At 44.1% G+C, this 23,072-nt stretch overlaps 1 protein-coding gene across 2 annotated transcripts in view; it reads left to right on the forward strand.

The window, feature by feature from the left end:
- The first annotated feature begins 1,523 nt into the window (after positions 1–1,523).
- ZC3H7A (zinc finger CCCH-type containing 7A) overlaps positions 1,524–23,072 on the forward strand; it is a 34,710-nt gene continuing 13,161 nt past the window's right edge. For both annotated transcript variants that reach the window (XM_030883977.2, XM_060284298.1), the window contains exons 1-12: positions 1,524–1,657; positions 13,002–13,103; positions 14,132–14,171; positions 15,798–15,995; positions 17,179–17,337; positions 17,575–17,655; positions 17,751–17,789; positions 18,439–18,472; positions 18,959–19,239; positions 20,601–20,805; positions 21,905–21,969; positions 22,533–22,719. In XM_030883977.2, coding sequence (XP_030739837.1) covers positions 13,036–13,103; positions 14,132–14,171; positions 15,798–15,995; positions 17,179–17,337; positions 17,575–17,655; positions 17,751–17,789; positions 18,439–18,472; positions 18,959–19,239; positions 20,601–20,805; positions 21,905–21,969; positions 22,533–22,719 — 1,357 coding nt within the window. In that variant the 5' untranslated portion in view covers positions 1,524–1,657; positions 13,002–13,035. The remainder of the gene's footprint in view (positions 1,658–13,001; positions 13,104–14,131; positions 14,172–15,797; positions 15,996–17,178; positions 17,338–17,574; positions 17,656–17,750; positions 17,790–18,438; positions 18,473–18,958; positions 19,240–20,600; positions 20,806–21,904; positions 21,970–22,532; positions 22,720–23,072) is intronic.

Below are 23,072 nucleotides of genomic sequence, written 5' to 3' on the forward strand. Positions count from 1 at the left end.
TGTGTCCTCTCCAAATTCATATGTTGAAACCCGAAGCACTAAAGTGACTGTATCTGGAGATGGGGCCTTTGTGGAGGTAACTAAGGTTACATGGAGTCATACAAGTGCAGCCCCAATCCAAAATGACAGGTGTCCTTATAGGAAGAGAAATGCTTGTGCACAGAGGAAAGGCCATGTGAGGACACAGTGAGAAGGTGGCCACCTGCAGGCCAAGGAAAGAGTTCTTATCAGAAACCAACCCTGCCAACACAACACCCTGATCTTGGACTTCCAGCCTCCAGAACGGTGTGAAAATGAATTCTTGTTTAAGCCTCCAGGTCTGTGGTATTTTGTTATAGCGGCCTGAGCTAGTACATCTGGTTTGTAAACCTACGTCAGCCAGACGACTGTCAGAGCCACCAGCTAGTCTCCCAGCCTCGGCTTCACCTCTTGTCCCTCGTACCGCCCAGTCTCTGCACAGTAGTCAGAGAGAACTTCCTGAAATGTAGATCACATTGTGTCACTCCCAATTCAGACTCATTAGCACCACACAGAAGAAACTCCAAATTCCAAATTGTGGCCCCTCGGTCACTCAGACCTTTCTCCCCTCAAAAACACCCACCAAAGAGGCCCCTCCTGTTCCCCAGGCACCAAGCTCCAGCCTCAGGGTCTTTGCACTTGACCTTCCCTCTTCCTGGAGCACATTCCCCGTCTCTGCACGGCTGTCATCTTCTCAGATCTCCACCCCGCCCTCACTCATCCCACCTTAAGTGGAGCCCTCCCATCATGGTCTCATTACCCTGATCTAGTCTCCTTGGTTTTCACTGCCCGAAACTGTTTTTTTTTTTTTTTTGCATCCTTGTGGGTTCCCACTGCCACCCCCCATCCCCTTATGGGGCAGGGACTCTGCCTTGCCCGCTGTTGAGCCCCGAGCACAGCTGGCTGTTGAAAATACAGGTGTATGAGGTGGCATTTGGGGGGCGGCGGGTCTGAAGGACAGGGGGCCAGGCCCTCTAGGGTCCATCACAGAGCTGCCGCGGAGCTCCGTGCTCCCCTTCCTCATCTGCGGGAAAGGGGACAACAATGGTTGCCCAGAGGCTCCACAGAGTTACAACTAGGAAAGTAGGAAGTACCGGATAAGGATTTGCTAAATAAACAGTATCTCAGGGGAGGCCTCCCGACACCCGAAACTAGGTCAGTTCCATGTTAGACGCTGTTCTAACTCCCTGCTCTTCTGCCCCGGGGCCGCTGCCCAGAAAAAACACCCAAGGCGCCCATTAATTTGAATTGCATCTCCGCCCCAATCAGTTCTCAGGATGGTTGCGTCCCGGAACCGCTTGGCCCTTTATTGGCTCCACCCCGCGGCCCCAGCCCGGCGGGGACCGCGCGCCCGCTTCAGGGGCGGCCCCGGAGGCCAGAGCCGAGGGTCGCCGCCGCCCGGCCCGACGTGGCGCCGCCACCGCCCCCGGTGCCGACGCTCGCGGGCGTAGCCAATGGCGGCCTCTCCCGAGCGGCGGGCGCGGCCTCCGGCCGCCAGAGGGCGCCGCGCGGGGGCAGCGGAGCCACCGCCACCACCGGTCGCAAAGGGAAGCTGCAAGCAAGCGCCCAGGCCGCCGCCGCCGCCGTTGCCCGCTCACCGCGCGCCACTGCCTGCCCGTCGGCGCGGCCGTCTCCGCAGGTAGGTGGGCGCCACTGGGCCCCGCCGCCCGCCTGGCCCGCGCGCCGCCCTGATTCCCCGTCCAGCGCCCCCGCCCGGCGCGCGCCCGCCGCCGCCTCGTGCTCGCGCGCGGTCGGTAACGGACGCCGGGCGGGGGAGGGGCGGCGCGCTTGGCCCCCCGCGGCGAAGCGGCGGCCCTAGGGGCGGAGGGCTCGGCCACAAAGGGCGCGCGGCCCCGGCGGAGGGGCGGTCCGAGCGCGCGCCGCCGCCCGGGCCCGGCGGGCGAGTCGACGGAGGCGGGCGGGTCCCGGTCCCCTCCCTCCCTGGGGGCGGTGCGGGGCTCACCCTGGGGGCGCGTCTCCGCCAAGTGGGGTGCAGAGGGCTGCCGCTCCCTCCGTCCCAGCATGTGTTTCCGTTGGCAAAATACCTCCTCTCTGGTTAACTAAAAAAAAAAAAAAAAAAAAAAGATTCTTTTTTTCCTATTTTTTGTATCTGATTCGGTGATCTAGGACCCCTAATTCAGTACCTTGGGTTTGGGGGCGGGAAGGATGCTCGCGGGGCTCTTGGCTCGTTTATTTCGGGTTACTCCCCACCACCACCCCCCCTTTTTTTTTTTGCCCGGGGCGCACGTCTAGGACGCGCGGCGAATGGTTTCCTGTCTTATATTGTGGATACGGAGACGGCCGGGCTTTAGGTTTCTTTTCCCCACCCTTAAAGAATGAAGACCTGTCAGGTCTCATTAGGGTGAATTTCCTGTTGGGGACGGTCATTGCAGGGGTGTGGTCCAGCTGGAAAGCTCCGGCTGGTCCCGAGAGGTTGTGTCTGCACCCTGATTGGGTGAATTTTTCTGGAGTCGGGTACTTTCCCCGTCCCCGCATATGTAGTTAGGTATTTAAGAACCAAGGGTCTGCCTAAAGGCGATGTGAGCTGCCCAGGAAGGTGGCCACTGATAGCAAGGGACTCTTGAGCTCTTGGAATGTGGCTAGACCCAATGGAGATGCGCTCCCAGTGAAAAAGACACACCTGATTTTAAACACTTAGTATGGAAAAAAAAGTAAAATACCTCATTCGTAATTTTTTTCTACTTAAATCGTACAGGTTGATATGATAATGTTTTCAACATATTGGGTTAATGCAAATATATTATTAAAATTAATGTCACTGGTTTCATTTTACTCTTTTTTTTAACATGGCTACTTGAAAATTTAAAATTAGATATATGACTCGCATTATATTTCTATTGGACAGTGTTCAGCCAGAGCATCGGAATGGGGGCAGGGGTAGCTGGGAGCCTATGGCATCTGCTTATTTTTAACTGCTTTTCTGATGGCACGTGGCCTCCTCTCTCTTAGCCTGTCAAGGAACCCCCTGCTTCTTCCTTCTCACCCTCAACTGAACTGTCGAGCTGATTGCTTAATGAGGATCTTGTTCTAATTTGCAGAATAATTTAAATTAGTGGACAGAACTTTCTTTGTTGAAAAAAATGTCTGTATACTGTGTATTGTAGTCTGGAAATAGTTGTGTAAGATTCGTCTCAGAATCAGATCATGAGCTATCAAAGCTGAATATTTTCAATATTTGAGTGTGTGATGCAAAGAGCATGTTAATTTTCAGGGCCTCTGCCACCTAAATGCCTTCCTCCAAGTTACTGTGGCTTTTTCTTGGGCGCTTGTCATACCCTGACCTACACTCTTTTCCCTTCCCAGCCCTCAGATGCTGTCAGTTTTTGCCAATAAATATGGTGGTTGTCAACCATATTGTCCCCTAATTCTTAATTTTGATTAACTGTAAAACTTGCCAGTTTGGGAGGGTTAAATCAATGTTAAGTGGGAGAGAATCAATTCCTATAAATCCTCAACTTTAGGAATGGTGAGAGTGACTTTTGGAAAGTTGTGAGCATTCCAATAAAGGACAAGGTAGAAACAATATGTCTGTATTCTGTTGCCTTGGTTACTCTAGAAGGGCTTTCGAGAGAAAGTATGATGTGTGGAGACGACTTCCAGATAATATCTTGAGGTGGTTTTTTTTGGTTTGTTTTTAAATGAAAATACTTTTTCTCCGGAATCTTAGGGTTGGAAGTGAAATTTGTTTTCTCCAAAGTGTGATGTGTTTACAAATCAAGAGGAAAACTTTAGATAGTATTTTTAGGGGGAAGAAATAGTAAAACATTAATCCAGAAGTTTAAAAGTTTATGCTTGTGACAATACATCTGTTTTATTTTTATTTTAAATTTTATTTTTTTAATTTATTTTTGGCTGTATTGGGTCTTCGTTGCTGCACACGGGCTTCCTCTAGTTGCATGGAGCGGGGGCTACTCTTCCTTGCAGGGTGCGGGCTTCTCCTTGCGATGGCTTCTCTCGTTGCGGAGCACGGGGCTCTAGGCATGCGGTCTCAGTAGTTGTGGCTCGCGGGCTCTGGAGCGCAGGCTCAGTAGTTGTGGCGCACGAGCTTAGTTGCTCCGCGGCATGTGGGATCTTCCCGGACCAGGGCTTGAACCCATGTCCCCTGCATTGGCAGGTGGATTCTTAACGACTCTGCCGCCAGGGAAGTCCCAATACGTTTGTTTTAATTCATACACACATGAAGCATATTAAGTGGAGGTGAAAATTTTCTTTGATATAAAGAAACAAGGCCACCTGTCCTTACCAGGTTTTGCCCCAACAAGAAATTTGCTTTTTAATTTTATTATGAGTTTAACGATGTGTTTTTAGTTAATCGATTACTATTAATTTCACATATCTTTCAAAGCTTTGGGAACCAGGTAATGGATGCAGTAAGAGAGAGGCAGAAATTTTTCTGTTTCACAAATAAGGAAGTGGAACCTTTGTATTTTATTAGAATACCTGAGTCTGGAGCAGGAGAGTAATCTGGCACTTCAGAATACCTCAGTCGAGGACGTGTCACTGGGCGCCCCTGGGCAAGCTGTTTGGAAGATTTCACATCTTTCTTGTTCATTCCTCCCATACAGGGTTCCTGTATGAGGTGAGATGTTCCCTGGGCCTTAGGAGGGCTGGGCCCTATAATGGGCACCTGGCACATGTTACTATATCTGACAGCAAGTTCAAAATGGATAGCTCGGGGGCAGGGGTGGGAGTGTGGCAAAAATATGAAATTTCCGTCTTGATGTCGTTTAGCACAGCCTTCATCATGGGAGTTTTGTTTTCAGTGAAAGGGGAAAACTGTCTCATAAAGTATCCAGTAGGAGTTTGAGTGTTCCAAGAAAGTGATAGAACATCTGTAATAATGTTTCCCTCCCTGGGTTTACGGTCACTGAGGGATGTAATGTATCCATGCGCTTTTGTAAGTATTACCAGAGTGCACGAACACTGCTGCAAGCTGGGGTGACAGGAACTTTAACTACTTTGCGTGCGTGTTTGTTTATGCCATTACCATGACAGGCTTGAGTCTGGGGGTAGCATTGAATACAGACTGGAAATTATAATTTTTCACTTGAAACTTAGGAATACCTTTTTAGGCAAAAATACAGGCACTGTGCCGCATTCCCTGGGTCACCTTCTCTGGTTCTGTGTGAAGATATCTCGGAAGTAAGGCTGTTTAATATTTATTCCTTGCATCTACACACGTGATGTTGTGGGCGGAGCATATTTCCATTCAAAGCTCTGGCCCCGGAGTGCTATCCTAACTCTCTGTGTCCACACCGTGGACACCCTCTGCTTGTCTGAGTTGCTTTAAATCATGTCCCTTGCACACGTCATCGTGTGTGCCTGCGTGTGCAGAGGCGTGTGTTTGTCCTGTTCCTCTCGAGTGGCTTTGACGTGCCCACCTGTCTGTCGCAGCTGCATGTGTTTTTCAGAGCCCAGCCCAGGGCCAGCGTAGCTGTGCTCAACCTCCTGGCATGCGCGGTGCGGAATTGCTCTGTGGATAGGAATTCAGGCTCGGAGCCAGCGTGGCCGGCTCGGCCACTTCCAGGCTGTGTGATCCTGGACTGTGCGCCACTTCTCTGTGCTTCCGTTTCCTCTTAAGTACCTACCTCGCAGGGTTCTTAGGAGGATTAGATGATTTAATATGTGTAAAGAACTTCGAACAATACCCGGTGTCCACTAAGAGGCTTCAGTGTTAGCTATTATTTCCATCTCTACCGGATATTGTAGTCACATTTTGTTTCCTTGGTGTTTTCTGATAAGGGGAGCTAGTTTATGAAGTTACCATGTAAGGCCAAAATTTCACAGTTTAGCATTTCATGGTTTAGTGATAGCTTTGTACTGGACTTCACTATAATGGGTTCCACCTAACAAGTACGGAATAAATATGTAAGGAATTATACTGGAGAACCAGGGGACCTTTGCTCCTGTAAAGCTTCAGAGTGAGTAAGGAACTTAAAATCAGCTGGTTCCAGAAAGGTGATATATGTTCCAGCTTGCAAGAGTTTAGTTAATTGAATGAAATTCCTATCTGAGTTTCTGGCATATTTTATTTATTTATTTTTACTGTTCAAAGCTCCCACCCCCATCTCTTTTCCTTTTTGTTTAAGGAGAAGAAGGTGTGGCTGACTTGCTTTTCCCCTGTTGGCAATGAATGAAACCCTTCGCCGCACTCCTTGAGCTGCTTACGGTTTCAGGTTTTTCTCTGTCACTGTCTCTGGTTGATTCCCACCCTATTGATTTACTCCCTGCTTTGCTCCCTAAGGAGGTGGGGTCCACCTCAGCCGGCCCTGCTGGCCTCTGGTCACATCCTCTTGGCCCCGTCCTTTGGTTTGTCACGCTTGCCTTGAGTGAACAGCTGTACCAGGTACTTTATACGGAGCGTCGTCTTTACGCTTGGCCACTTCATTCATTCTTCATTCAAGTTTTCATTGACTTGGACCCAGAGAGTGTAAGGTGATCAGGACTAAGAAAGATAGGTGGCCCCTGGAAGGGAATGATGGGGTGAGAGTGGGGTGTGGCGACAGAGTTGGGGGGGAGGGACGGCCTTTAAAGCTGACACTGAAGCCAAGACTCTGGGGTGAAAGGCCCGTGCAGATCTGGGGAGAGTGTCGTGGCCAGAGGGAACAGCAGGCACGAGGTCCCAGAAGCACAGAGCCCTTGACTCATCCCAGGAACCCACAGGAAGAAGGCCAGTGCGACGGGCTGGGTGAGGGCGGCGTCACAGGCAGGAGTCTAGATTTGATTCTGGGTGCCCAGGGGACGCCAGCAGAGGATTTTAAGCAGGGCTGCAATAACCAATTTGTGCTTTTAAAGAGCATTCCTTTCAGTTTTGTGTGGGAACTGCATGGGGGAGGGGACAGTGGAGAGGATAGGGAGCTGAGAGCAGAGGTGGGAGAGGAGAGTATTTCGACATCCACCTGCGGCTCAGGCGGAGGTGGCAGAGGAGGCTTGAGAACTGACAGATTTGGGGTGTCCCGCGTGTATTTTGACGGTATCACTGATGGAGCCTTTGTCGGTGGATTGACTGGATGTGGTGAGAGAATGGTTTCCGGTTTGAGCAATTGGCCAGAAGGTGGTTTTAGTGCTAAGAAGGTAAGTTTGGGCAAAAGGTTAGTCTTGGGAGGAGGGCATAGGATTAGGGGGCATTCTAGTTAAAAACGGTGAGTAAAGGTCACAAACTGACCCAGAATTTTGTATGCGCCTTATGCATATCAGTGTAGGATAGAAGGCCTTTTTGTAAATGGTGTTTGGGCAACTGGTAGCTATCTGGGAGGGAAATACACACACACACACACACACACACACACACACACACATATCCAGTTTATGAAAAAAAAAATTTTTTAATGGAACAGTGAGAATAGTAGAAGAAAACGTGGAGAATTATTTTATGATCTCAGTGGTGCAGGCATTTCTGAGTATGTCAAAATCCAGAAGCCATAAAAATAAGTATTGATAAACTCAGCTACTTAAAAATAAAACTTTTGCTATCAAAAAGTACCAAAACTGGGACTTCCCTGGTGGCGCAGTGGTTAAGAATCCTCCTGCCAATGCAGGGGATACGGGTTCCATCCCTGATCGGGGAAGATCCCACATGCTGCGGAGCAGCTAAGCCCGTGCACCACAACTACTGAGCCTGCGCTCTAGAACCCGTGAGCCACAACTGCTGAGCCCACGTGACACAACTACTGAAGCCCGCGCACCTAGAGCCCGTGCTCCGCAGCAAGAGAAGCCACCGCAGTGAGAAGCCCGCACACCACAATGAAGAGTAGCCCCTGCTTGCTGCAACTAGAGAAAGCCTGTGTGCAGCAGCAAAGACCCAATGCAGCCAAAAAAATATATATATATTACCATAACCAATGTCAAAAGATTGACATCACATTGGAGAAAATAATAATAACATCACAAAGGACTGCTTTCCTCAACACATAAAGAACTTCCATAAGTAAGAAAAGCGCAACCTGGAAGAAAAATGGGTGAAGGAAATGAAACAGTTCATGGAAAAGGAAGTGCAAACAGCTCTTAAATCTGAGGAGGTGTTCGGCCTCACTAATGATAGACTAGAACAAGCAGGACCCCAACCACAGTTGTCACACTGTTTCTCGTCTCCCTGACAGTGATGGAAACATCTGATAATTTCTTGGTGAAGGGGTAAAATAGGAACCCTCGTGCACTGGTGGTGGGTAGGGTCATCTGGTAAAGCTTGGCAGTAGCTGGCAAAATAAAGAAATGTACATACCCTTCCTCCTACGGAAATTCTTTGAGGATATGCATGTATGAAATGTTCTGTGTACCTGGTGAACTTTTAAAGATTGGAAACAACCGGAATGTCTGTGACTAGGGGGCTGGTGATGTTATGGGGCAGCCATATCACGGAGCACATTGCACGGCTGTTAAAGGTAATGCAGCTTGATACGTGCTGATATGGACTGACCTTTAAGATACGAGGTACCAATCGAGAAAAGCAAGGTGCAGAACGCGTTAGGAGCCCCAGTTTGTATAAAAAGTAACGTATGCACAGGATATTTTTAACTTTTTATTTTGAAATAATTATAGACTCACAGGAAATTGCAAAAGTCGTATATAGAATCCCATGAACCCTTCATCTGCTTCCCCCAGTGGTGCCATCTTACCTAACCGTAGTGCAATAGCAACGTCAGGAAAGTGACATTCACATAATACTGTTAACCAGACTACAGACCTGACTCAGTTTTACATTGACTCGTGTGTGTATGTGCGCGCGCGCGCCTGTGTGTGTGTGTGTGTATCTATGCAGTTTTATCCCATGTATAGATTCATGTAACTACCATTACAATCAAGATACAGCTTGGTTCACACAGTGTCTTTGTCAGGACACAAAAACAGATTGGTGACAATGGTATTGACTGATTGCCTTCACAGGGCAAATGGGTGGTTGAATGACAGGGTTGGGAAGGCGACATTCCTTTTCACTGTCATAATATTTAAACTCCTGCTCTCCGAACAGTGTGTGATGTCTGGACACCCAAGTAGAACTACCAGGTAGAGGGTATCTAGCAAGCTCTGCCAGGGGACAGACGTCGGGAGTTGTCGGACCCTAGATGAGTGTATTTAACATCTGGGCAGAGCAGGAGGTCCCTGAGGGGAGAGGGTGCCTGGGGGAGGGGGGTCTGATGACACCCCAGGGCCCTCACGTTTAGAGGTCAGCTGGAGATGAAGCCCCTGTTTTGAGGAGACAGTGGACACCTGTCATGTGCTGCTGAGTTTGAAGAAGGAAAGTGATTGTTGGATTAACTTTATCAAATACTTTCTCACTTGAAAACTGAGGCCAGATTTTGTTGACTGGATCTGAAAATAAGATGGTATATAAAGCCTTTATCGTTTTCTTTTAAAATGAGATGGGGGGTGGGGAGGCTTTATTTCACAGGTAAAACTAATGTATGGTGGAAAAAAATCAGAACAATGATTCCTGGGCTGGGGGTGGGGCAAGGATTGGCTAGAGAAGGGGCCTGGGGGAACTTTCTGGAGTGACAGTGATGGTGTGTCTCACCACCGGGGTCTGGGTTACATGAGTGTATCGTTTGTTAAAAGTTGCCTTAAATTGTGTGCATTTTACCTTAAAAAACTGTAAATAAATGTGGAACCCCAGGTAATGATATGTATGCTGAAGTGTTTAGTGGTAAATTATAATTGATGTCTGCTACTCAGTTTGCAGTTTACCAAAATTGGGTTGGTAGATGGACGGAAGTGTGGGCAGATGTAATAAATATAGCAAAATATTGATTGTAGGATATAGGTAGTATAGAGATATATGTTGTTCATTGTAAAAAAAATTTGTGTGTAAAATTCTTCATAATAAAATTTAGGGGGAAAATCTACAGAACATGAAATGTCCTGCCATATTATGTTTAGACATCACCTGATGTTATGTCCTCAAATCTTTAAACATTTAAAGGAGGCATGGTATTTCATGCTGCTAAGAATCTGCGTCTTATTTTCTCTTAATCACTTGCTTGAGTTGTCAGCTCTCTTCCACCTGCCCTTTGTCCTTAAGAGGGCAAGGTTCAAGGCTTTTCGAGCACTTTCTGGGGGAATAGCTCTAAGGCTCTTAACTTGGCGGATTATCGTTACCCCGGAGTTCCTTCTGAGCCAACAGATTTACTTTTTGAGTGAACCTCAAACTGATTCCCCACCCCACCAGACAGGGGTTGGGAGACATGTGTCCCTCACGGAAGGAGAGGGGATGCTTCTTGTCTTTGGCTTCACTTCTTTTCTCCCAGTCCCTCTGGCCTGACCGCCCTGGACCCCCAAGTGCAGCTCTGGGTGCCTTTGAGTTCTAAGGTTCTGACTCTGTTTTAAGTAAAATGGAAGAAAAAGGCTGGGTGACCCGGTAAGTCATCTTTCTAAGGAAGGGCTCAGAAGCTACGTAGAGTTCTTTTTTTTTTTTTAATATTCTTTTTTTTTTTTAAACCCCACATTTGTTTATTTATTTATTTTTGGCTGCGTTGGGTCTTCGTTTCTGTGCGAGGGCTTTCTCTAGTTGTGGCAAGCAGGGACCACTCTTCATCGCGGTGCGCGGGCCTCTCACTATCGCATCCTCTCTTGTTGCGGAGCACAGGCTCCAGACGCACAGGCTCAGTAGTTATGTCTCATGGGCCCAGTTGCTCCGCGGCATGTGGGATCTTCCCAGACCAGGGCTCAAACCTGTGTCCCCTGCATTAGCAGGCAAATTCTCAATCACTGCACCACCAGGGAGGGCCTGTAGACTTCTTTTAATACTTTATTTCTTTTCCCAGAGATCATTTGTTTACAAGGTTAAAAAAAAAAAAAGTTTTATAGGTTTGCAGTGAAAAGACACTGTCCCACCCCTTTCCCTGAACCCCTGGGTTTCTCTCACTGCTGTAGCTTTCTGTGATCCCATCTGGAGCTATTTTGTGTATACACAAACAAATATGAACATATACCCATTCCCCCTTTTAAAATAACAGAACAGGGTCTTACTGTGGACACTTGCACTTTGCCTTTTTTTCCCTCCAGCACAGTTTATTCAACCATTTCCTTTTTGACAGGCATTGAGTTAATTTCCCATCTTTTTTCTCTTAGAAATAGTGCCTCTTTAAAGAACCTTGTAAATATTCATACGTATGAATTAAACAATTTTTTATTATGGAAATGGCCAGACATGTTCAAGTAGAAGAATGAACCCCACATACCCTCCCCTCATCCAGCTGGAGCAGTGTCCCATGTTTTTGCTACTCTTGTTTCATGCTCACCCATTTACCCCCCTTTAAGCTAGACTATCTTAAAAACAAATTCCAGAAACAATGCTGTTTTACTTCAGTATAATGGGCTTTTTAAACTTTTAATTCTGGATAATTTCAAACATAGTATTTTAAGGCAAATACCAGGTACACATGTAAACAGTAATACTTCAGTAAAGTAACCAACTTTTAGATACAAGATCAAAATATTTAGAACTGACAAATATTTAAAAGACAAAAAGCAAAAGCTACAAACTTCTAGTTATCAGATAAACAAGTGCTAGGAATATAATGTACCATGTGATAAATATAATTAACACTGCTGTATGATATATATGAAAGTTGTTGAGAGAGTAGATGAGTTCTCATCACAAGGGAAAAAATTTTTTTTTCTATTTCTTTAATTTTGTATTTATATGAGAAGATGGATGTTCACTAAACCTATTATGGTCATCATTTCATGATGTATGTAAGTCAAATCATTATGTTTTACACCTTAAGCTTATACAGTGCTGTATTTCAATGATAATCTCAATAAAACTGGAAGGAGAAAAAATAAAGGACAAAAAGTATTAGCACCAGTTATGAGCCTCCAGGGTATTCCAGCCTCCCTCCCCACTCTACACTTTGAAAAAAGGTAGACTTAAAAATAAAACTTGCTTACAAATGGTAAGCAATAATGAAACGAAAACATTTCAGCTCCGTACTTGAAACATGGGTGCCATTTCCCTGTCACGTGGGTCCAAGTACATGGTTTATGTGACACGATGTCCTCTCAGCATTCGCTCTCAGTAGTCCTCATCCAGGAGTGACTGTGTGGACCCCCCAGCCCCTCCCCACCCCCGCCAAGGGACATTTAACAATATCTGGAGACACTAGTTTGTCACAACTGAGGGGAGGAGGTGCTCTACCTCCTCCACTGGCAACCAGTGGGTAGAGGCCAGGATGCTGTCAGCATCCTGCAGGGCACAGGACAGCCCTCCGTACCAGAGAACTATTTGGCCTGAATGGCTGAGGTTGAGAAACCCTAGTTTAGGACATTGGGAGACGATGTTTTATCCGAGATCTCTTCTCTGTGGTTCTCCCGTTGCTTTCTGAGAACTGCTTAATGAACGTCGACTAGTCAGGTTAAATACTCACAGTGTGGACATTTGCCAGTGTTACATCGAAGGTAAACCCTTACCTCCAGAAAATTCCAGTTAAAGTAACTTCACTTAGATCCTTATTCTATCAGTTGTACGAAGAAGGATTGTTTCAAAAAACACAGATAAGGTTTAGACTGTGCTCACAAGGAAGTCAAAACCCCTCAGAGGCAAGCGGACGTGAAACCATTTTGCTTCTGGAAAGCTTCCAGAAGCAAAACAAGGCCAGGACTGTTCTCGTGGCTGCTTCCGTGTGCGTAGAGACAGACTGGGAACAAAACCTGTCGTCGAAGGAAGGAAGGTGAAATGGGGAGAGAGAGATGACTTTAGCATGGGGATTGTTCAGGAGGGGCCTACAGCGTCTGAGCGGCTATTAAGTGGAGAGAGCAGAGTGTGGAAGCCCTCTGCTCGCGGCGCACGAGACGGTGGGGACCACAGACACAACTCAGGTGGTGTCCTCGGCGTCCAGGACCCTAGTCAAGGCGGTGGAGATGGACGTGTCCACAGCTAATCGTGTGACAAGACCTAGATTATGGGTGTTTTAACTGGGGTCCAGGAGCCCCGTGCCTCGTGTAATTTCTTGCCTGTTTCTTTCCAGATTTCTCCTTTAGAAAGTGGATGTGTGGGATAACATGTCCAGTGTGTCCGAGGAGAGAAGAAAAAGGCAGCAGAACATTAAGGAAGGACTACAGTTTATACAGTAAGGGCTCATTGCGTGCCTCATGTTCTCGTCATGGAGTAACTCCTTTTGGTGTGGCTCTGCACGTAGCAGGGATTAGGAAACCTTTAGTTACGTTTCAGAAGTCCTGTTCTTCTGGGTTAGAAATTAGATATTTTTGTTCCAGCAGTATTTTCTGCTCTTGGACATTGATTTCTTTGTGTTCAGAACTGGATCTTGCTGTCGCTGATTTTTAGGGCTGAAATCCTTAAGTATCCTCTAAAATGTTAGACTGAGGAATTTGAACCTAATCTCATAAGAACAGTTCTGATGAGTGAAAATCAACATCTGTCAGCACACAGGGCTTTTGTGATCACACTCTTTCTGTTAAGAAGCTCGGTCTCTAACTGGCCTTCATGAAGCACGTCAGTGACAGGACCACAGCCCGGGTGGCCATGTCTAGGCAGAAAGGCCTCTTTGTCCCTCCTGGGAAGGGGACATTCTTCCCCTCTGTTCTATAGTAAATTGAATCAAATAGTACTAGTGGTTCTATGCTATTTTAAAACTTTTTCAGCATTTGAAGAATTAGGCTGTCTTTAATTAGGAGTAGATTTGCAGGGAAAATGTTATACTTAAGAAAATACAAAGGAATAGTTTTAGATTTTTTTTTCATGACTACAGTTATATGTGAATAATGGTCATAAAGGAGAAGTAGGTCTTTAAAATGTGCTTTGAACCAGTGGTGAGCTCATGAGAACCTCAGTTTTTTTTTTTGTTTGTTTGTTTGTTTTTGTGGTACGCGGGCCTCTCACTGTTGTGGCCTCTCCCGTTGCGGAGCACAGGCTCTGGACACGCAGGCTCAGCGGCCACGGCTCACGGGCCCAGCCACTCCGCGGCATGTGGGATCTTCCCGGACCGGGGCACGAACCCGTGTCCCCTGCATCGGCAGGCGGACTCTCAACCACTGCGCCACCAGGGAAGCCCGAGAACCTCAGTTTTAAGATGACTCCTGGGTGAACAAATCCTGATAAGAACCTGATCATCAGAATTGATTTGTTTCTTCTTCTTAGGTCACCGCTGTCGTATCCAGGAACACAGGAACAGTATGCGGTAAGGACTCAGGGAAGGTCTGCTTGAGAACTCCACAAGTAGCCTGTGAACTGCCACATGTAGCCTGGGTTGGCAAACCCAGATGTGGCCCCCTGTCTGTTTCATAAATAAAGTTTTATTGGAACACAGCCACACCCATTTGTCAATGTGTTATCTGTGGCTGCTTTCACGACACGGTGGTTGAGACAGAGACCTTATGGCTCACAAAGCCTCAAATCCCTACTATCTGGGCATTTACAGAAAAAGTTTGCTGACCCGTGTGTATATAAGACAACGTTGTTTTTTTCCGGCGTACTTGGACAGTTGTCCTATTTTTTCTTTTCTCTATTAGTGTAGTTTTGAATTAATTTCTTTTGAGCCCCTTGACAATTACATTTAGGCTTTCATTTCATCGAAAATGAGGGGGACAGAATATGCTGAGAGGGAGAGTGCAGAGTATCTTCTGTTCTTCCTTAGAAGAGAAGTTGTAACAGAAGTAAAGAGGTAACTGGATAATTAGGGGAAAGAGCTAGAGAGGAATCTAGTTAGTTAGAGAGAAAGCCCAGCTGACTGGGTCTTGGACCAAAGGCCCTCAGTTCTGCAGACTGTTAGTTCCCCTGTGGCTTTGCATCTCTGTGGGTTTTGGTGCTACTGAATGTCACTCCTTTCTCTCTGCCTCCCTCCCTCCCTCTCCGTTCATTTCAGTCTCTCCCTTCCTTCCTTCCTTTTCTCCAAACAGACGTAGAACTGTAAAGTATGAGGACTAGCAATCACATGGAGCAATCCTTTCACTTTACAAACGTGCAGTTGGGGTCCAGGGAGGTGAAACGGCCTGTCTCTCAAGTCACCTCAGCTGTTAAAGGTTGATCTGGACAGTTTTCTTTATTACTTTTATCAGCTTAGACGTGAATTCGTAAAATGAGACAAAGAAGAGCTGAATAGGACTTTGATAGGAAAGGACTTTTAAAATCTTAAAGCAATGATAGAAGTCCTGAAGGAGACTTAAGAACATCTGCCCCCACCAGAAGAGTGTGTATACTTACACAGTAAGAAAAAGGTTTGCCATCCCCTCCCCATAAATCAGTAAATGACCGGGACATTTACAAAAGAAGAAACACAAATGGTCCATAAAAATGTGGAGAAGTTCAACCTCGCTGGTAATCAGATACGCAAATAAAAAAGGATACCGTTTCTCACCTAGAAATGTGTAGATTTTATGTGTGCATGCTCACGCACGTGTGCACACGTGTTGGTGGAGGTGCTCTGAAGCAAGCCGCTATAAGTATTCATTGTTGTTGCCTTTTTGGAAGACAATTTAGAAATACTAGTCAGAAGCCTTAAAATCCTCGTTCCACTTGTAGGAATTTAACCCAGGCACAGAGTTGGCAATGTCAGCAAATATTGACAAGGTGCTTTTGCAGCACTTCTCTTAATAATGAGACATTGAATTTTTTCTTGGAAAAAGCAAGCAAGATGAAACACTAGCTGAAATAGCAATGACTTGGCCTGGATTTGATCATTTCTTACAACAGTGCTTCTTGCTCTGTCAAATTATTTCCTCTGAAGTTTTAGATACGAAAATTAAAATTTGCTTACACTCTGACTTGTTCCTTTAAGGGTTTCAAGTGGTAACTTTCTTTTTCTTAGGTATATTTACGTGCTCTTGTGAGAAATCTTTTTAACGAAGGAAATGATGTTTATCGGGAACGTGATTGGAACAACTCTATGAGCCAATATTCAGAAGCTTTGAGTATAGCTGATTATGCAAAGTCTGAAGAAATTTTAATCCCTAAAGAAATCATTGAAAAACTATATATAAATCGTATTGCTTGCTATTCTAATATGGTGAGTTGTGGGTTTTTTGTTGTTTTTTTTTTTTTTTGGCGGTACGCGGGCGTCTCACTGTTGTGGCCTCTCCCGTTGCGGAGCACAGGCTCCGGACGCGCAGGCTCAGCAGCCATGGCTCACGGGCCCAGCCACTCCGTGGCAATGTGGGATCTTCCCAGACCGGGGCATGAACCCGTGTCCCCTGCATCGACAGGTGGACTCTCAACCACTGTGCCACCAGGGAAGCCCGAGGTGTGATTTTTAAAGCAATGTTTCTAGAGAGAAAAAAGGTTTTCAATAACATAGTATACTGGTGAAAGTCAGTTTCCTAGTTTCAGTTTATAAGAAAGATGTATTAACTGCTTTTAGAGTGGCCTCAAGCTTTGAAAAACCAGCTTTGGCCAAATGCTTAGGGATTTAAAAATAATTTGTTTCTTAGATACTGGTCCTTGGAGATTCCCTTTTGAGTATGGCTTTTGGTGGGGGGGTGTCTGCTCATAAAAAAGTCAGCCTAGGAAGATACAGGTGTTCACAGATGGGTACAGGGTACCCATCAGGTATCTCTGCTGACCGTTTGCTTCTTAGTCAAGATTCTCTTAGGAGCTTTTTTTTTTATAGCACAAAACAGTAGTTAGCCTTCAAAAGAATTAACACAAGCTCTTCACATGTCTGAACTTAGAAAGCAATATTTTGATGTGCTTATAATTTTCACTATAGACATTCAGTAAAATTTAACCATGAATTTAAGAAAAGTATCCATGTTGTCACCTAGTCCTTTGCTAACAAGCATTCATTGATGATTTGTTTTCTATAGTATATTCCTCCTCAACTAGCTGCTTGGGAGTTACATTTCCATTTAACATTTTAATGAGCTCCAAAAAGGGGGTAGCTACAACTGGGAGGAAAATAGGACAGGCGAGTGACACATGGGGGCCTCAGCCATACCTGGAAAGTTTTATTTCTCGAAGATCTGGGGTATTTTATGGCCAGATGTCTGGGTAGTGGTTACATGGGTAGCCACGATATTCCTTCTACTTTTGTGTATTTGAAATTTCATAATGAAAATAATTTTTCAAAAGACAAATAATACCACTAACTTTCAATTTAAAGGAAGAGTCTGAATTTGTTTCCATTTGCAAGGAGACATCATCACAAGACGTGAACTGTTTGATTGCTAACTTTATTTGGTCTTCCTCACCAGGGTTTCCATGATAAAGTATTAGAAGACTGTGATACAGTCCTCAGTTTAAATGCCAGTAACTGCAAAGCTCTCTATCGGAAATCTAAGGCTCTAAGTGATTTAGGAAGGTACAAAGAGGCTTATGACGCTGTGGCAAAGTGCTCCTTGGCAGTGCCTCAGGTATGGAATTTATGTTTTAGTTCATTCATTTACATCATAACCATTTTATTGACTCTGTGTAGAGAAATGGCCTTAACAAGTTACATCTTCCAGCCAGCCACCCACCTGCTGCAGTTGGGAATAATTGCCCATAAAACAAGTGTCTTGACAGAGTATAAGTTAGAACTGTTTTGCCTCTTCGTCCTTACAGTTAGTAAATATAGCCCTCCACTAATCATATATTCTCACTTTTTTCAGGATGAACATGTAATAAAACTAACTCAAGAACTAGCTCAGAAATTGGGATTTAAAATAAGAAAAGCATATGTTAGAACTGAGGTAAGGTGGAGTTCTCTCCATAAGGTATTTTTTTGTTTTGTTTTGTAGCTTGGAGTCAGTTCTGGTTTTAAATTAGCTTCTTAATTTTCTTTCAGCTCTCACTAAAAACAGTTCCTGGGGATGGGGCTACAAAGGTAAGGTTATTACTCTTGTAAGAATCGTAATAAAAAAAAAAAAAGAAGAAAAGATAGAAGCATTAGTAGTTTTGTTTCTAATATTTTTGGTTTGTGTCTATTTTGAGACCTTTTTATTCCTCAAACACAAAAGTGGCCAGAGCTTCCTGCCCTAGAAAAAGAAAACAAACAACTCAAGTAATATCTGTTCCTCTCCATCAGCATTTCCTGAAGGCCAATGGAGCATTTTACAGGATTTTAATAGATGTTAGGTTTTATTAGAAAAAGTGGGTCAGGGCCACATACTAATTTTAGGAGTCATTGGGTTAAACATAATTAACAAGTTGTTTTTTAAAGGTAAGTGTTCTTAGAGCTGTGACTATGCCACTGTGAGTTGGGGAGAGAGTGGTGGCTAGACTAGTCCCTCTGGAACTAGAAGGCTCCTGACTATCCTTTGGGAATTACTGGGCCACGAGAAGCAAGTGCCCGTAGGCCAGCGCCGTTTAACGCCATGTATTACAAAGGTTTACATGTTTTGTTTATTTCTGTCTTAATTGGAAGGAAGTCAAATGTGAGAACCTGCATTGCTCTCTTAGAGTGAGTTTTATAGCTTGCTTTATGGTTTAGAGTCCTGAAAATACTATGATCTATTATTTGGTTTAATTTCTAGGCTTTGAACTGTTCTGTGGAAGATATTGAGCCAGGTACGTTTTCACACAGATCCTCTTAATCTGAAAAGTGCCAGCCTTAGACGTTATGTACATTATAGTGTTGTCAAATAAGATTGCTGTGTGGTTATTAGTATTAAAACAAGAGTAACTTCAGAAACCACCTTTGTGCCTCTGGATGTGCCAGTGAGTGAGTGACAGTACTGGATGTCAGTGAGCACTCGTTCGATACCCGCTGTGGCTTCACCACCCTCTAGTAGCTCCATCCAAAAGGGGCCTAGGAGTTTTGAGAAAGAAGGAGAAGTTTTCACAAGTCACTATATCTATTCCTGTGCAAAACAAATTATTTTTAGGATTACTTGTACTCTTTTATTTGAATTGCTTTCACTGTTGTATCTATTTATTTTTATAATTGCTTTCATATTTTCACCTAGCTCTTCATTTTTTCTGTTGTTGTCTATTAACACTAGTATTACATAGATACACTGAAAATAAGTGAGTACATGTCCATCCACGTTACAGATTTATTAACTCCGAGGCAAGAAGCTGTTCCTGTTGTTTCTATACCTGCATCCAGTTTTTCTCACCAAGTTGGAAATGAGCTGGCCTCAGTTCCCATTATGCCCTTAACTTCTATTTTGCCACTGCAAGTGGAAGAGTCTCTGCCATCGACAGTGTTGGCAAATGGAGGAAAGATCCCCTACAGTATGCCGGAAGCATTTTTAGATGATGGAGATATGGTCCTTGGAGATGAAATAGATGACCTCCTTGATTCTGCACCTGAAACTAATGAAACTGTTATGGTAAATTTCAGTGTGACTCCTTTCTTCTGAAGGCAGGCTTTTTTTTTTTTTTTTAATCATAGTATAACCTGCTAGATATTTTTAGAATTGACTATAGAGTAAGCTTTGGGTTTCTTGAAAATTACTTTTGTCATTTTCCAGTGGTAACTGGTTAATTTGGTCATTTCTTTAAATAAAAAAGGGAAGCATGCTAGGAATCACATATTATGGAAACGGTAAATTTAACTTTCTGACAAAGAATAGGCATTTGACATGTAAGGCAAAATGAATTCATGGATTAAGGACTTCTCATTCCTTAAGGATAATTCTCCTGTAACCATGTATCATAAAGCAAGTGTCAGCAGACTTTGGTCCACAGGCCTGATCTGGCCCGCTGCCTGTTTTGTATGGCCCACGGACTAAGAATGGCTTTTAGATTTTTACATGGTTGAAAGAAAAAAAAAATAATAATAATATTTGAAGACACATGAAAATATTTCATAACACTGTAGTAAGAGAGTTGACTAGTTGTAACAGAGACTGTGTAGTCCACAAAGCCTACAATATTAATATCCAGCCCTTTATAGAAAAGTTCACTGACTCCTGCCATGAAGTATATTAAAATAGTGGCAGCAGTAGGATGATGATGGGGGGGAAGCTCAGAGCTGGTTTCAGGGTGGGTGAAACCAGCGATGTCCCCGTGGAGCTGACAGAGAGAAGATGTAAAAGGCAGACAGATGGGGGGTTGGTTCCTACCACTTTGATCTTGGGCAGGTTATTTCACCTTTCAGTCCCTCTGTTTTCTCATCTGTACCGTGGCAGCCCTAGTAGGTTACATCTCAGAGGGTTAGGAGGATTAAATAGATGGTATATGATTTATCATAGTATAAGGCACATGGAAGCTCTCCAAAAAGCCTCGCTCTGTGGGGGAGGGGCAAGGTAGTGTTCCATTTGTTCTTGTGAGGTTGTACATTCACATCTCCAGAAAGATGGTCCCCACTTTTCCAGGCTGCTCCAGCTCCCTTCTCTTCAGGACCCTTCCTTCCACTCCAGCCCCACACACATCCTCACAGTTCCTCTTTGATGAAGCCAGCTCTCACGTAGGGAATCCTAAGGAAGTTTTGAAAATGAACCATGAACGTCTTATTTGGATTACAGCAATATTAGACATCACATCTCCATCCTTTTTAAAAAGTAGGCTTGAGAAGAAATCAGCTTTGTAGCTTGGATTCTGCCACTGAGTCTTGATACTGATTTCAACTTCGTTATATAACAAAATCACCCAGTGAAGTAATTTGTTTTTATACGCTGATATTAAAAGCAGTTTGGCCCGCTTGGAACTGAGTTTCATGGACTTTAATCCGGTCTTGTTTCCTCTCCAGCCATCAGCCTTAGTCAGAGGCCCCCTCCCAACAGCCAGCGTCGCTCCGAGCATCCCCTTCTCAGCGTCTCTTTTGGGCGCCTTGCCCATCGGTGCGAGGTACGCGCCTGCACCCTCCTTCTCGGAGCTGTATCCGCCTTTGACTTCATCCTTAGAAGATTTCTGTTCTTCTCTAAATTCATTTTCAATGAGCGAATCCAAACGAGGTAAGACTCGAGCCACTTATATAAACAGTTACAGTTCATTTTCTAAAAAAGACAGTTTGGTTTGACTGTTGTTTAACTAACTCCAGATAGTTGGTACTTGAATTATTTTTATTGTAGCTGAAAATACATTGTAGGTCTAAAATCTAAACCCTCCTGTTTTAAATTCACCTGGACTTAACTGTGCCATTGTGGAGATCAAGAATCAAAGCCCTGAGAGTAGGAATGTATGTGGCACTGGTTTTTTTTGTAGGATAGTTTGTTAAGCTGGGTGTCTATTGTTTTGGGGGGTGAAATGACTTTTAATGTGTTCTCTAAAAAAGGGATACCCCATCTAAAGGGTCTTAAAGACAGGTTATCCTTTTAAATTCTGAACTAGGCGAATACTTAGTTAAGACTAATTTAAAATCAGTGTTTAAAATGATAATAGGTCCATCTATTTTAGGCTTCATCCATTGAGCTCAGCAAAGTATGCCTGGTGCCTTAGTTTTGCAAGGGATTGCTGAGGTTTTGGCCTGACTCCTGTTTCTGTAATCCTAGGCTTAATATATACTTTAAACAATAACAATAAAAATCTTCATATTTTGGTGAGGCTTTGTTATGGTTAAAGGGATAAAAATCAAAATAACTGATTTAAAGATTGACAACTGAAGAAACTAAAATTTGTGGGAGACAGAAGGGCAGAGAGAAGGTAACTGAGTGGTAGACTAAGAAAAAGAAAGTAATTGAACTTTATTGATTTTCTTAATGTTATGATGAATTCCTGCTTCATATTTTCAAAAGGAGAGGCTCCTTTCCCATTTTGAATACAAATTATTTTCTTAGTCTTTTTAACAGTCCCACTTGGTAGGCCCTGCCTTAGCTTATGTCTCTGAAAATCACTTTTTATCTAAATTTGTTTGTCTGAGGGTTATTTATGCCCTTGGTTTCTAGAGGAAAGGAAAGACTCCATAGCCCTCTTTGGTGTCAATCATGAGCAAGAAAGCTTCTTGGAATTGGGATGGGAAAATAACGTGGGAAGCCACAGTTAGCTACTAAGCCCTGATGTTCTTATTACATGATTAGAATGAAAAGGTCTGTTGAAGTTTTTTTATTATTTTAGATCTGTCCACCTCAACTTCTAGAGAGGGAACACCGCTTAACAACAGTAATTCTTCCCTTTTACTTGTAAGTGCCACTTCCTCTTTTGTAAATACGTCGCTTAAATTGCAAATAGGTCTTTTACTTAAGTAACTGAGTTATTTGAATGAACGTGACCAATCTCCCTGAAGTTTTGTGTGTGCTGTGGGAAAGAGTGCTAAAATAAGACTCTTCTGGAACATCCAGTAATAAATGCTTTGTGTTTAAGGCTGGATCTGTCATAGCAAATTAATCACAGTCGCAGGCAGTGTAAGAGGCTTTAGCACAGCTTGAACGACAAGGAAATACAAAATCAGGGCGTGAAAAACGTGTTGGCTGATGAAGCAGAACAACTACCCGTCACTTATAACAACTCGTAGAGCATCCAAAAAAGTGGGGGAGGGGCCTAGAGACCCAAAAGAGGAAAATGTAGAAGGAAATGGTTTTTAAATAGAAACGCAGTAAGGACAGAATAGTCCCAACTTCAGTCTGTGCAGAATGTCTTATTTTTCAGATGCATCTGTTTCCTTCTTTAGTGATAGTGCAATATTTGTTGGCTGTGTTTTGTTTTTTTTGTTTTTTGTTTTTTGTTTTCTTAATTCTTCTTGCAGATGAATGGACCAGGCAGTTTGTTTGCTTCTGAGAGTTTCCTGGGAATGTCAAGTCACCCTAGGAATGACTTCGGAAACTTTTTTGGAAGTGCAGTAACTAAACCACCTTCTTCAGTGACCCCAAGACATCCCCTTGAAGGAACCCATGAACTGAGACAAGCTTGCCAGATCTGTTTCGTAAAATCAGGTCAGGACCAAACAAAGGAGCAGACAGGATTAAAGCAGTCAGTAACCTGAGAGTTCTTAGGAATTTGTAGATACCTGTGGAAACACCAGCCCTTGTGATTCTTCAATCTCTGAGTTCTTTCTAAAGAAGCAGCAGTTATTGATTAGGGACCTTTGGAGTCTAATAGGATAGGCCGCTGCTCTCCTTTGATAAAATTTTATGTATAGAATCATATGGAATAGAATATTTACCTGACCATAATGTTTGTGAAAATTAAAGTACTTTCTGTTGGATTATTTCATATCTTTACCCCTAAGTCAAGTGATACGAACACAATTTATTCTAAACTCGACCCAAGTTAATTTTCTTTCTTA

This window comes from Globicephala melas, chromosome 15 (genome assembly GCF_963455315.2).
Source record: "Globicephala melas chromosome 15, mGloMel1.2, whole genome shotgun sequence".
NCBI lineage: Eukaryota > Metazoa > Chordata > Mammalia > Artiodactyla > Delphinidae > Globicephala > Globicephala melas.